Source organism: Sinocyclocheilus grahami, unplaced genomic scaffold (assembly GCF_001515645.1).
Source record: "Sinocyclocheilus grahami isolate Dianchi unplaced genomic scaffold, SAMN03320097.WGS_v1.1 scaffold739.1, whole genome shotgun sequence".
Lineage (NCBI taxonomy): Eukaryota > Metazoa > Chordata > Actinopteri > Cypriniformes > Cyprinidae > Sinocyclocheilus > Sinocyclocheilus grahami.
This window is the reverse complement of record NW_015505918.1, coordinates 93736-107587: the sequence shown is the minus strand read 5'-3', so window position 1 is coordinate 107587 and position 13852 is coordinate 93736. Positions and strand designations below refer to the sequence as shown.

Below are 13852 nucleotides of genomic sequence, written 5' to 3'. Positions count from 1 at the left end.
AAGCGTCAGCTTTTGATTTTAGGAACCTTTTTAATAAAAGATGCTATTTGTTCCTGTTTCAAGGAATTTGAACTTAAATGTGGCATATTAATTGTCCTTTCCTTTCAAATTCATTGACTCGTGCGTCTCTCTGTGGGTAGATGAAATGTGCTTTGCACACTTGCCTCAGCTCTTGTCGAATTTGAACAAGGACGATGGCCACTTTTTCTCACTGATATTTAATTACATGAGTATTTAAGTCTACTTTTACTGTATGTAATGCACAGTGATGTTTGCAATATGTATTTTAAATTAAAGACTGAATTATACTTATTTGTGTCCTTTACTTGCACTGATTTTTTAATACACATTATGCTGTACAAACACAATCAAAATATTTGACAGTGACTTTGGCTTACCCTTAGGTTTAATCTGTTGTTGTTGTTGTTTTTTTCAGAAACTTTAAAGTAGTTCAACCAATAATTAAAATTAGCTGAAAATGTGCTCACCCTCAGACCAAGATGTAAATGAGTTTGTTTCTTCATCTGAACAGATTTGGAGAAATTTAGCATTACATCACTTGCTCACCAGTGGATGGGTGCCGTCAGAATGAGAGTCCGAACAGCTGATAAAAACATCACAATAATCCACACCACTCCAGTCCATCCAGTGGTGTGGATTACTGTGATGTTTTTATCAGCTGTTTGGACTCTCATTCTGACGGCACCCATTCACTGCAGAGGATCCTTTGATGAGCAAGTGATGTAATGCTCATGTAAATTTCTCCAAATCTGTTCTGTATCTATAGCACTTGCCGCTATAGATAAATAACTGGAAGAACAAAATGTGTTAAATAGTTAAACTCTTTGCACTACAAACCAACGTCTTCATAATTATGATACTAAAATGATAACAAATACCAGTTTGCAATATCATTCAGCATAGCAGGCTGTTTTTGTACAGCTAGAATAATTGGAAGTAGATGAAACCAATTACTTGGCATATTCAAGTTACAAATGGCTGTGTACTCATGTTAAAAATAAGGTGGATAGCGTAGTTTGAACAATTTCTAGTAGACTCTTCTACAGGAAGACGGCATCAGAAGCTATTAATATAACACGTACATATATGCATGACCACACAGGAACCCATTTAGGTATCTCTGCCAGACTTCAAAAGCTTTAACCATCACGAGTGAACAAGAAAGCTTCAGGTGTTCTCCTTTAAAGAGTCCAGGTACTTTTTTTTTTTTGGTGCAGTTTCATAAAGTTGAATTCATAATTTAAAGTAACTTCATCACTGTCTTTTTGTTTATTGTTTTATTTAGTCTCGGGGTGATTTACAGTATTATTCTTAACTGTGCTAACTTGGACATGGATCGAGTGTGCAGTGCAATCTTTCTTTTATTTATTGGTAAGTGAGCTTTATGCCATTTTAAAATTCTATTTTGTAAAGAACATTGTTTGATATAATCTATCATGTAGAAAGTGAACTGGGGCTAGTCACAGGAGCTTTATTGCACTAAAACTAAAAACTAAACTTGTATAAACTTTTTTTATGTAGGTTTAAAAAATTTTTTTTTATGATTTTTATTTTATTCACATTAAATTCTGGATATTTTTATGAAAATTAGCATATTTTTAGAAAGACACAATTTCTGCATATTTATATTTTAAACATGATGATCCATCAGGACCTAGGTCACTGAGTGTCTGATATCATCTGGTGGGGAAAAATGACATACAATTGCATTTTATGATTATAGCCACTAGAGTGGCCTATTGAATCCTATGGAGATTCTTAAATGAGCCAAACAAGTGAAATCTTTAAAGGGGTCATATGATGCTTTTTTAAAGATCATTATTTTGTGTATTTGGTGTAACAGAATATGTTGACATGCTTTAATGTTAAAAAAAACATTATTTTTCAAATACTGTACATTATTGTAGGTCCTCTATGCCCCGCCTCTCTCAAACGCTTAGTTTTCTACAAAGTCCCTCCTTCCGACAAGCGCAGTCTGCTCTGATTGGCCAGCTGACCCAGTGCATTGTGATTGGCCGAACACCGCAAGCACTCGTCGGAAATGTAACACCCCTTACCATAATCGTGAGCTTTATCTAAATAAATGTAAAGACAAAGCCCGAAAGGGGAACAGAGTCGCCTGACAGACACAGTGATGAAGCTGGTCGAGCCGGGGGGCGTGGCAGAGTCTTAACTTTGATAAAGAATATCTCTTTGGTTTTGAGACTTTAGTCTTTGCAACTTCAGTGATCTTATCTATGCACAATCAGCTTGTAACACTCCAAAGAGAAAGGAAAACTTGAAATCGCATCATATGACCCCTTTAAAACTACACCAACTTGAGGCTTCATTAAGCTTTCAGATATATATATCAAAACATTAAAAATATATATATATTGTAAAAAAAAAAAAAAAATTGATACAGAATTTTAATCCAAACACATGCATATTCATACAGTTCATAAATATGTAATAAATATAAAAGATACATTTAAAAATATAAATATGATATAAACTCATTGGACTCCACCCCATCACTCAAATTTAACTGTGTTAAGTCAAAATAAAATTCAAAATGACAGTCATTTCCCAGCAGAAACATCATAAATGCTATAATGTGTTTCAATGGGAGAGTGTGTGCCATGTGTGTGTTTGTGTGTGTGTGCCTGTGTGGGTATGTGAGTTTTTTTGTGCATTGGGGACATTCTGCAGTCTCAGCCCTTTGTTTGGGTATGCATCTTTTCTGGATTGTGTCAGATTTTATATAGTTAAATTTTTTTTTTAAATGCTATTTTTTTTATAATAAAATATAATTAAGTAAATATATAATTATGCGAATTCTGTCTTTTAAACTCAAATTCTGCCATGTGTTTTACATTATAAATGTATATTGATTATGCACTCTAAGAAACGTTTGTCAAAATAGGGCGCAATGTATTATGTTAATGTGATTAATTTTCCACATAGATTTTTCACAGGTGTTTACCTGTATTTTGAATTAAGCATTGCATTGCATTGCATTGTGTTGTGTTTTATGGTTATAGGAAAACTTAGGAAATTAGATTTAAATTACCAGTACATGTTCTGTTGTATATATAAAAATATTTATGAAACACAAAATGATTAATAAAACCGGATTACATTTAGCAGAGAACTGTTAAATAGTGTATAATACGCCATGAAATGGCAGCTTCTCACTTTGTCCACTTGCCCCATATAGTCACTTGATTGAGTTATGTATTAAAGGGGTCATATGATGCGATTTCAATTTTTCCTTTCTCTTTGGAGTGTTACAAGCTCTTGGTGCATAAAGAAGATCTGTAAATTTGCAAAGACTAAAGTCTCAAATCCAAAGAGATATTCTTTATAAAAGTTCAGAGTCAGCCACACCTACCTAAAACGGCTCGTTCTAACACGCCCCCACATATCTACCTCACTATGAGGAAAGATTTGCATAATGCCGCCCAAATGTTCATGCAAAGAAAGAAGGTGTAACTTTTATTCTCACTGTAGTTTTGTTGACGCTGCAGCCATGTCGTGAAGGCGCTGTGAAAGCGAAACTACTTTGTTTGGTCTTCCAAAAGAGGACAATATCTGCTTCGTCATGCCTAGAGCTGATCTGTGCTGGTCGCTGAGGGAATACATCAACTTTCACCATGGACAAAGCGGAGTCCAGCCCGGGGTCCGTCACATGTGGTTGCTGCTCATTCGTTGCTGCTCGCCGTTCTCGACCCCGCCGCCTTAGCTCACTCTATCCCGGCCTCAGCGCACGCTAAGCCAGGGCTTTGGCTCACGCTAGCCCGGCCTCAGCTCACTCTATCCTGGCCTCAGCGCACGCTAAGCCAGGGCTTCCCCTCACGCTAGGCCGCTGTGTTTTTCGTTGTGAAACGAAACTACTTTGTTCGGTCTTCCAAAAGAGGACACAACTACAAATCAGTGGTTAAGTTGTATTTACAACACTGTTCCAGAACAGTTCAACCCAAATATTCAGATGTGTGCAGCACATTTTATGGAGGACTGTTTCCTGATCCTGGTAGAGTAGACTACAATGCCGGCTGTTCTGACTCACAAACTGCAAGTAAGTTTTTTATATTAAAGAATTTGCCACTGACGATTCAAAGTTTTGAGCAGTGTAGAGTAGCGCTTGTTGTTTGTCATTTCTCTGATCACAAATGCAGACAGAGTTTTATGTTTATGCGGCGCGATGCAATGCAACGCAACGTGTAAAAAGACAGTATAAGTCATTATAATCAGTAATTATGTCCCCACTGGATGCAACAAATGCATCATTTGTAATGGGTTTGAATGTTTTTGTCTCGTCGCTCTGGCCAGACAGGGCATCACAGTATGTGAGGGGCGCAACATTTCCGTCTCATGCTTGAGGTATTCGGCCAATCACAACGCATTGGATAGCTGGCCAATCACAGCACACCTCGCTTTTTCAGACCGATGAGCTTTGTAAAAATCGACGCGTTTAAGAAAGGCGGGGCATAGAGGAGAAACAATAATGTACAGTATGTGGAAAATAATGTGTTTTTTTTACTTTAAACCGCATAAACACATTTCATTACACCAAATACACAAAATAATGTTCTTTTTAGCAACATCATATGACCCCTTTAAAGTCACATGTCAGCAGATATTTTGTGTTCAAAGAAATTATCCATCTAACAACAAGAAAGCATAACAAGCTCAAAACCATCAATATTCCAACCATATATACTTGAATAAATGATCAATTATCTTATTTCTTTTAACTTCCTAACCACAACAGGAGCTTTGATCAGCAGTACAAGTCAAGGGAACTGAACTTCCATTTGAAACCAAAGTGCAAAGCCTGTAAAGGAGACTCGGTCACAAAAAGCTGCATTTTTCAGCCAGATGGAAAGTACAAAGTTTAGTACTACAACCCGACTGATTTAGACTGTAACTCTGAAATAGACAGATTACATGAAAAATGGCATATTTATACAGAAAACATGTCACTTGGTCAACATTAATTCTGTCAAGACCAATGACAGTGGATGGTACTTCTGCAAGGTCATGAGAGATATTCCTGTTCTCAAAGAAAAAAAAAGAAAGAAAAAATTCAGTAATATAATAAAAGTTCTGGTCAGAAAGTAGAGGGAAACTTGGTATTTGCCACATAAATAAGAGTAAGTTGTATGGGTTATTTATTGTTGTGTTATGAAGTTAGAAGGCTATGTAGTTAATATAGCTTTTCTCTCAATACACTCTATGTAGCACTCTTTGTGGACACAAAGAATAGATACATCATAGATAGAGATACATATAGATACAGCAATAGTTTCAGCTACACACCAATATGGTGGTATTTGAAAAATTCTGGATAAACTCACTAAAAGAAACCATCATGTTCACAACAAGCTCAAGATCAACACTATTCCAGTCATATACTTCTTGTTTTAGCAACAGACAATAAATTACTGTTCTCTTCATTTTGTGACCACAACAGGTGGTGTGATTGGTGGAAGTCGAGAGGAAAGACTGAACGTCTATTTGGAACCAAAGTACGCTGAAGTTTGTGAAGGTGACTCGGTCACTATAAACTGCACTTTTCAGCCCGGTGGAAATTATAAACTGAGGTGGTACTACAGTGCGACTGATTTAGACTGTAACTCTGGAACAGAAAGATTACATAAAAAATGGCATAATAATAAAGAAAACAATGTCAATTGGTCAGTATTCACCATTAATTCCATCAAGACCAATGACATTGGATGGTACTTCTGCAGTGTTGTGAGAGATATTCCTGTTCTTGACCAAAAATGCAGTAATGGAACACAAGTTCAGTTAGCCAGCTTATGTAGGATCACTGCCTGCATATAAACCCAAAAGACAAGTTCAGTAGTTCATCAGCCAAAGTGGTAGAATTTAATTATTATTAATAATATTGTTGTTGTTGTGTGGATACAAAACCTTGTACGTATCGTTCTGTTTAAAGTGGAAATGTGTCTCTCATTTGTGCCAATTGCTTCATTTGAACAAGGACAATGGTCTTTTTTTCACTGGTATTTAAATTTACATTTAAGTCTGCTTTTATTGTATGTAATGCTATTTGCAATTTTTTTTTTATTAAAGACTGAGATATATTTGTCCTAGCATTCTTTGTGATATATACAGATTATGCAATACACAGACATGCAACTTAGATCTGTAAAGAAAAATGCCAGTATTACATTTTCTGTTTCAGTTTGATGTTTAGTTCGACTTTTAAACAGTGGTTCAGGCTTGCCTTTAGGTTTAATATCGAAACCACATCCAATGCGTCACAGTTCTCAGCAAGTCATGTATGAGATGTCAAAACAAAACTCCATCAAATGTAGAGGGCCCCCCCAAAAAAGTATGTGGACACGTAAATCACTTAATTTCCAAATGTCTTGCATTAAATATAAGATATCAAGTCATAAGATACAATATATCAAGACGAAATATCAATGTGTCATTTATTTGAACTAAATATAGGACAAACACATTCTAAGTGAAATATTTCCCCAAAATATGTTTATGTTTCAAAGTACAAAGAACTGACTTAAAATATTCACTATAAATATCAGTTAATTAAAAGACATTGCACAAATGGTTCAGAAAAGTTCAATTAATTTAGAGAAAAGCTTGTGCAGATGCTAATTTGCTAACTATCTAATGCAATGGAATATTTCAATGAAACACAACTGTGACTTGAAGGTCCAAAAGTGTTCACATACAAGTTGGGGACATTATTTTTGAGCAGTGCTGTTTCTGCGAGTGAACAGAAAGCGTCTCTGGTGTTTTCCTGATACGTCTGATGTCAGTCGAGTTTTTTGTGGTGCTGATTCTCATTTCATGTTTATGCTGCTGACCTGCTTTCATGCCTGTAACTTGTGCACATTACTTCAAAGCAACTCTCACATTTTAACCCACTTTAAGAGCGGTAAGTGTACTTTAAATAATTTTAAAACTATTACTTTTTCAGCTGCAGATCTTGCATGCTGTGTATTGCATTAGAAGTATAGTTATTTGCCAAAACCATTTGAAAGAATCATTCTGTTTGCTTGAATAATGTCTAGTAGACTTAAACTTCTACAGGAAGACAATATAATTCTTTTCATAAGCTATCAACAGATAGCTCTGAGACCTATTCATATATGCATGACCACACAGGAACCCGTCTAGGTATCTCTGCCAGACTTCAAGAGCTTTAACCATCACGAGTGAGCGAGCGAGGTGCTGTTTTCATTGAAGTTGGATCTATCATTCAATTAAAACTATTTTTGCTCTGAAGGAGGTTTATTATTCACGACCCACTCTGTGTCCAGCTTAGGCATGGATCGACTGTGCAGTATAATAGTTGTTCTTTTACTCACAAGTAAGTGAAATTTTGTGCTATCTTAAAAGCCTAGTTTGTTAAGAACAATGTTTGGATTTAATCTAACACATAGAATTAGCCAGATATTTTGTTAAGTAGAGTTTTTGACACTTTATGACCAAAATATGACCAAGGTTAGTTAATACAAAGGCTTTATCTCAATAAATGTTAGATTTTGATTACACAAATGTGTTTCACTTAGCAATAGTTTTGTAAGTCAGTTGCAAGCATCTAGTTCAAAAACCTCTTAAATTAGAATAATTTTGTACATTTTGTCTTTTACAGTAAAATTTTGTCACATGTGTTTTACGTTATTAATGTAGTTTATTAATTACAATATTTGTTCACCAAAACAATAGATTATCTTTTACATTTTCACTGTTTCATTAATCATTTTGTGTTTCATAACTATTTGATAGTATAAATTTGCAGAAAAGCTGTTAAATTGAATATAACATGTCATTTAATGTTAGATTCCAGTTATGACAACAGGTTCCACGATGAAAATGTATATTTCCTGTGCAATAAATATATATATATATATATATATTTTTTTTTTTTACAGTTAAAACTTTGACTACTACAAACTACTTTGACTAAGAAACTGACTTTCAAAAATAAACCAAGCAATTAGCCCTATAGTTTACCTTGTATTTACGTTATGGACAAGCTATGAGTAAAAATGACAAATTAACACATTGGTTGACAAACCCAGAATAGCTTGTTTGAGGTATTATATGAGTAATTACAGTCATGTGCCATTAGATGTTTTGCATTTAAAGCTGTTAGTTAGCTCAACTAGTATCAACTAATGTTAAGAACCAAAAAACTCAATTCAACTTAATAATTTATCACAATGTCAGTATTCCAGTCATGTGTCTATTGTTTATAGCAACAGACAATAAATTATCTTTATTTTTTTGTTATTTTCCTGACCATAACAGGACCTTTGATCAGTAGTACAAGTCAAGAGGAATTTAAAGTCTATTCGGAACCCAAGCACATCCAAGTTTGTGAAGGAGACTCAGTCACATTCAACTGTTTTTTTCAGCCAGGTGGAAAACATAAGGTGAGCTGGTACTATAGCCAGACACCTAATTTAGGCTGTGACTCTCTAACTGACAAGATACCTGAAGAACAGCATTTTTATACACAAAAGAATGACATTTGTGCAACACTCAACATTAATTCCATCAAGACCAATGAGAGCGGATGGTACTTCTGCAAGGTTACAAAAGATATTCCTTTTCTCGAAAACAAATGCAGTGATGGCATACAAGTTCTGGTTGGTAAGTAGAGGGTTGTTTCAAATATAGAAATGCTGCGATGTAAAATTAATACAATATATTTCAGATTCTGTACTATTTCTCTAATCAAATATGTAAATATGTGACACTGATCATGTGAACTCCTTTGTACAAATAGTCAGATTTGATTTATTCCATTGAAGCACTAGATGCTCTTTGGATGATTCTCAAATAATGTTGGAGAAACAAGATGATCACGCTTTACACAAACGTAATGAGTTCATGCATCGAGTGTTGCTATCATTAAAGCAGAAGAGGACAAGCCAAATACTAAGACATTATGAAATTAATGTAAATTGTTCACCTAAACTTTTCCCTCAAATTGGTCTGTTGATAATTTAATTTGTCATTAAAAATGCAAGAGTAGTCATTAAATCATATAAATAAAAACATTTTCACCAGTGGTCTCAGACTGTTAAGGTGAACGTCAAAGAGCTTGATCTATAAATATAAATTGCAATGTAAAAACTTCTTTATGCAAACTATTTATGTTGCATTACAGCTTTAAATATTTGTGGGAAATAAAGACAATGTATACCAATAACCAAATTTCCAATTTGACAACTATAGAATTCCATCACTTTCACATTTTAACTGCCTAACATTTAAACTCCTAAATCCTTTATTGAAATTATTAAAAGTACCAAAAAAAAAATCACAGTTTTGACAACTTTCACTGTTGTTTTTTCTCTATAGATACCAACAGCACCCAGGAATATCCAAAACAGACACAGACTCTGACGCAAAATCTAACTACACAAGATTCACCCACAACTTGCTTGATCAGTGGTAAAATGTAGCTTTTTTTCCCCTCATTAAGTAATGGGTTTACTGCATTATAACTAGGCTACTGCTTCTATTGTGGTCTGTGTGTAGGTTTGTCTCAAATATCAATAAACTTGTTCTCAAATGTACGTTTTTAGGAAATAAAGTGTACTGTTGCTACAAAATTATTTACAGGCATTCAACTGACATAGTACTACACAGTGGGGTCCAGAAGACAGAGACCCCTAGTTGTCCTTTTTTCAAATTTTTATTATAATTTTTTATAAGTGCTGTCAAAATTAGCGCTTTAACGCATGCAATGAATTTTTTCAGTTTAACAACGTTAAAAATATTTAACGCAATTAACGCAGGGGCGAAGCTCGGGTTGGCCACCCCACTCACAACTGCAGCTTCTGTCTCTTTTTTTCTTGACAAGAATTGTGTTTATTTAAATGCAGAACGTCTTTACGACCACATCAAATGGGAGACTTTTCAGACGTGCGTTCTAACTTCACCTCAGCGCCTGGCGCGAGTCAAATGAGCGAGGAAAAGGTACAGGTGTCAAGAGAGCTTCAGTAGAACAACAATGAACTGCTGTCAGATGAGATGTTGTCAGGCCATATGTCAGTAAAAACGTCAGCCGTTATACTGTGCTCGTAGCACTTGCTCTTCAATCACACGCACAAATACGCCGACACACACTGTAGCCTGTATAATTTAATATTAGTCCAAAGAGCCAAAGAAACTACGAGCATGCAATGTCGTAGTTATGTCGTCAGTTAAGTCATGAAGTTACCAAAAAGGCAGTTAAAGCTGCCTTAAAACTGTGCATGTAAGTAAGTAATTGTTATATATGAGTCACATTTAAGAACATCTCTGAAATGCAGTGGTTTTCCAAACTGTCCTGGAGCACCAGCACTGTCTCCCTCGTCTAACACACCCGATTCAACTCGTCAGCTCATTAGTAGAGACTTTAAGACCTGAAGTGAGTAAGAAAAGTTAAAGAGTTATGAGAAAATAGGATGCGTGTGATCCGCAAAACTGTGCATGTAAGTAAGTAATTGTTATATATGAGTCACATTTAAGAACATCTCTGAAATGCAGTGGTTTTCCAAACTGTCCTGGAGCACCAGCACTGTCTCCCTCGTCTAACACACCCGATTCAACTCGTCAGCTCATTAGTAGAGACTTTAAGACCTGAAGTGAGTAAGAAAAGTTAAAGAGTTATGAGAAAATAGGATGCGTGTGATCCGCATCATGTTCAGCAGCGGCAGCTCTTAAAGTTATAGCAGTCAAAAAATCTAATAACCCAGCTGCTGTGATGTCTGTTAATCAAAGAACAAAAGGAAAAAGAGGAAATCTATAACTTTTGTAGCTTTAAGGATTCATCTATTTAATTTTGAATTTAGTGTTTGATAACTTTAAATTGCTGTATATTTCCTACTTTCTGAAGGGCACAGGTATAAATATGACTTTTATTATAATGGGTTTATGTGAAGATTGTTTTAACTTCACTTAAATGAGAAGTTGTTGTTTTTAAAAGTCTACTAAATGTTAAAATGGATAGATCTCAATTGTACTGTAATGTTGAATAGCTAGTGACAATGGTTAAATATTAGGAAAAAGAAAAAAAGTATTACTTTAATAATACTATCAGTAGTATTGGTATCAGTGATACTCACCTTCACTTCAGTCATAAAAAAAGGTACCATTAAACAAATATTTAAAATATATTGCTATTATTAAAATTATTACAATATAAAAATCACAATTGATTTCAGAAAAAATATGCTACCTAATAAAATACCTGACCTTAATTTTTTTACTGATTGACAGCACAAATTTTTATTATTATTATTTTCTTTTCCTAAACCTTTCTGTTTATGTCCAGGATTAAATTAAGTTTTGAACCCCAGATTTTCAATGTGGTTTTAGCCTTTTAGACACCACTGCATTTATGATAATACGTTTTTGGAGTTCAAGACCAAAAACACAATTACTGGCTTGTCAAGCAGGTTTGTAGAGTGATTTGGAGGGGAAGAATTTAGGAAAAAATTGTTTGCTTTCCCTTCAAAAAAAAAAAGGTTGCAATCATATTTGATTCAATACAACTCCATAATCAAATTCACACATGCATTCTTTGAAAATATAAATCTAGCGTTAACCCTGCAGCCATAGGAAGAGCCACACATGTGACAGAATTACCTAACATTGGGCTATTTCTTGTAAATTTTTGTGTGTTACAGCCACAACAATCCCCACAACATCCTCCACACCACCGTACAGCATTGCTCAGTGGCGGATATGGCTAGCGTTGGCAGTTGGATGTGTAGTACTAGTTGTGTTAATCGTTGTCATATGCATCTTGACTCGCAAACCTAAAGGTACGTCTACAATGACTCAATGTTGCATTTAAAAAAATCTGTCGCCAAATAAATAGTTTAATCCTAAACTAATTTATTTAACAAAAACAATGTTAACTTTGACCAAATCTAACGTTAAGAACCTACAGTCCATTGTCCGTCTCACCTTAATGTTTTATACACTTAATAAAATCAGTGCAGAAATAATTTTCACTCAGAAATATCTAGTGAATTTTACAACTAATTACAAAGAAATGGCAAGCAACACATTGAATTAAGCATGAAATTTTGGATGACTAAAATACTATTTTTCTGTAAAACGTATTCCAATAATCTTTATTTACAACTTTGAAAAATATTTTTTACAGTGTATGTGGCTCAGTAAATTGATAATGATTATTTCAAATGCATGATATAAGCATCATAAAGCATTACAACATAACATCACCATAATAATGATGTTCAAAGATTGTATAACTTTACTCAAACTAGGCCTAACTTTACTCTCAAGCCAACACACATAATGCTAAAGCCTTGTGGTTATGAATGTCTACAGCCTATAACTATAATTTTTGCCTCAAACTGAGGGAAGAATCAAGATTATTTCTTGCTGTTATCAAAATTATGCCATCAAAAATCCTTTAAAAGACACACAGACTGTTTGGGGTCCTCATACGAGACTCTGCTGAGAAACATTAATGCATCCTCAGGAGTCTTTGTACAAGGTCAGATATTTCCTGGGTCGCAAACTGAGCGCTGAATGAGTGTGGGTGTCATGTGGTTAAGCGCTATGAGACTGAGCTCCAGTTGATGATTAAACTGCCTCTCATTGTCTGTGGTTAGACTTGAGCAGTTAGGTGCAGCATGCACAGCAAAACCATTTTCTTCCAGAACCTCAGCGTGGCCTGTGCTTTGCACTGTTAACCATTTGATGTAACTCTACAGTAATGTTATGTGTTTCTAGAGATCATCTATGAGAACACTAAACCAGTGGAATCGAGCTGCTGGAGGCAAAACCGGACTAAGATGGAAATCTGCGACCTGCCTAAGTCCCAAAAAACTGACACCATTAAACCGCTGAGGAAGTATGACACTCTTTCAAGCAACAGAATCCACCGGCCATAACTATTCCATATGAAAGAATTATCCCCTGAAAACACATTAAATATCTTATATTAAATGTCTTACCATGGAAACATATTTAATTTTGTAATGTAGCACTGTAATGTAGCATGGGTAGATGTAAATATAAAGCTGTTTTTTTTTGTCAGAAAGAGATACATGAGAAAACCTGATTTTTTTTACTTTAATGACTTTCAGTTGTATCATACTGAAACATTCTGTGGTTACAAAAAACGTGAAAACAACAAAAAGAAAAATCTGCCACACTCCTTTTCCACTCACAATTAATAATGCATATTATTGTGACAGTACAAATAGGTCTATGGTATTTCAGAAATAAACATAAAGATTAATCGACCAAGATTACCCTTACGAAAAAGAAGTTTATTCAAGTGTGCTATTAGTATACTTCTTTTAAACTAAAAATAGGAAAGTATACTTTTAGTCTACTTTTTATGTACTTCTTAGAAATGGGCTTTATGTACTTCTAAGAAATATACTTAAAATGACATTTAAGTATACTTGACTTATACTTAGAAAAAGTCTAAATATATTTAAGCTATACTTGTGTTCCTAGAATGCGTGTTTTCATTGTTATACTGTAGGGGGCGCTAGTACACATCTTCTGTACAGAATTTCCAAAAAACACAAGTGAAGAAGAAACCGAAACAACAGATGCTTCCACATTCTAACACGATCATCAGACATAAAACAGCATCAAAACTATGTAACATTATGGAATAAAATGTCGACCAATGACGAGGTAATAATAACTGTCAAGCTTTGGGGTGTTGATCGACTCTATCTACGTTTTGATTATCATTCTGAATCCAATTCATAGTCTTTTTTCAGCTTTTTGTTCAAAATGTTGTTTATTTCTTTATTTTTTATTTATGAAACTTATCCACATTCAAGTGTTTAAAAAA

At 34.6% G+C, this 13852-nt stretch overlaps 1 protein-coding gene across 3 annotated transcripts; it reads left to right on the top strand.

The window, feature by feature from the left end:
• The first annotated feature begins 1351 nt into the window (after positions 1 to 1351).
• LOC107560684 (uncharacterized) lies at positions 1352 to 13040 on the top strand. 3 transcript variants are annotated; one of them, XM_016244928.1, is made up of 6 exons: positions 1352 to 1392; positions 5477 to 5802; positions 8643 to 8658; positions 9373 to 9465; positions 11688 to 11825; positions 12769 to 13040. In XM_016244928.1, the coding sequence occupies exons 1-6, from the start codon at positions 1353 to 1355 to the stop codon at positions 12927 to 12929; spliced, it is 774 nt and encodes a 257-aa protein (XP_016100414.1). In that variant the 5' UTR covers position 1352; the 3' UTR covers positions 12930 to 13040. The 3 variants fall into 3 exon arrangements, with proteins under 3 accessions (XP_016100414.1, XP_016100412.1, XP_016100413.1); XM_016244926.1 differs by lacking the exons at positions 1352 to 1392; positions 5477 to 5802 and adding exons at positions 6865 to 6934; positions 7165 to 7369 and having other exon boundaries at positions 8314 to 8658; XM_016244927.1 differs by lacking the exons at positions 1352 to 1392; positions 5477 to 5802 and adding an exon at positions 7085 to 7369 and having other exon boundaries at positions 8314 to 8658.
• Positions 13041 to 13852: the final 812 nt, after the last annotated feature.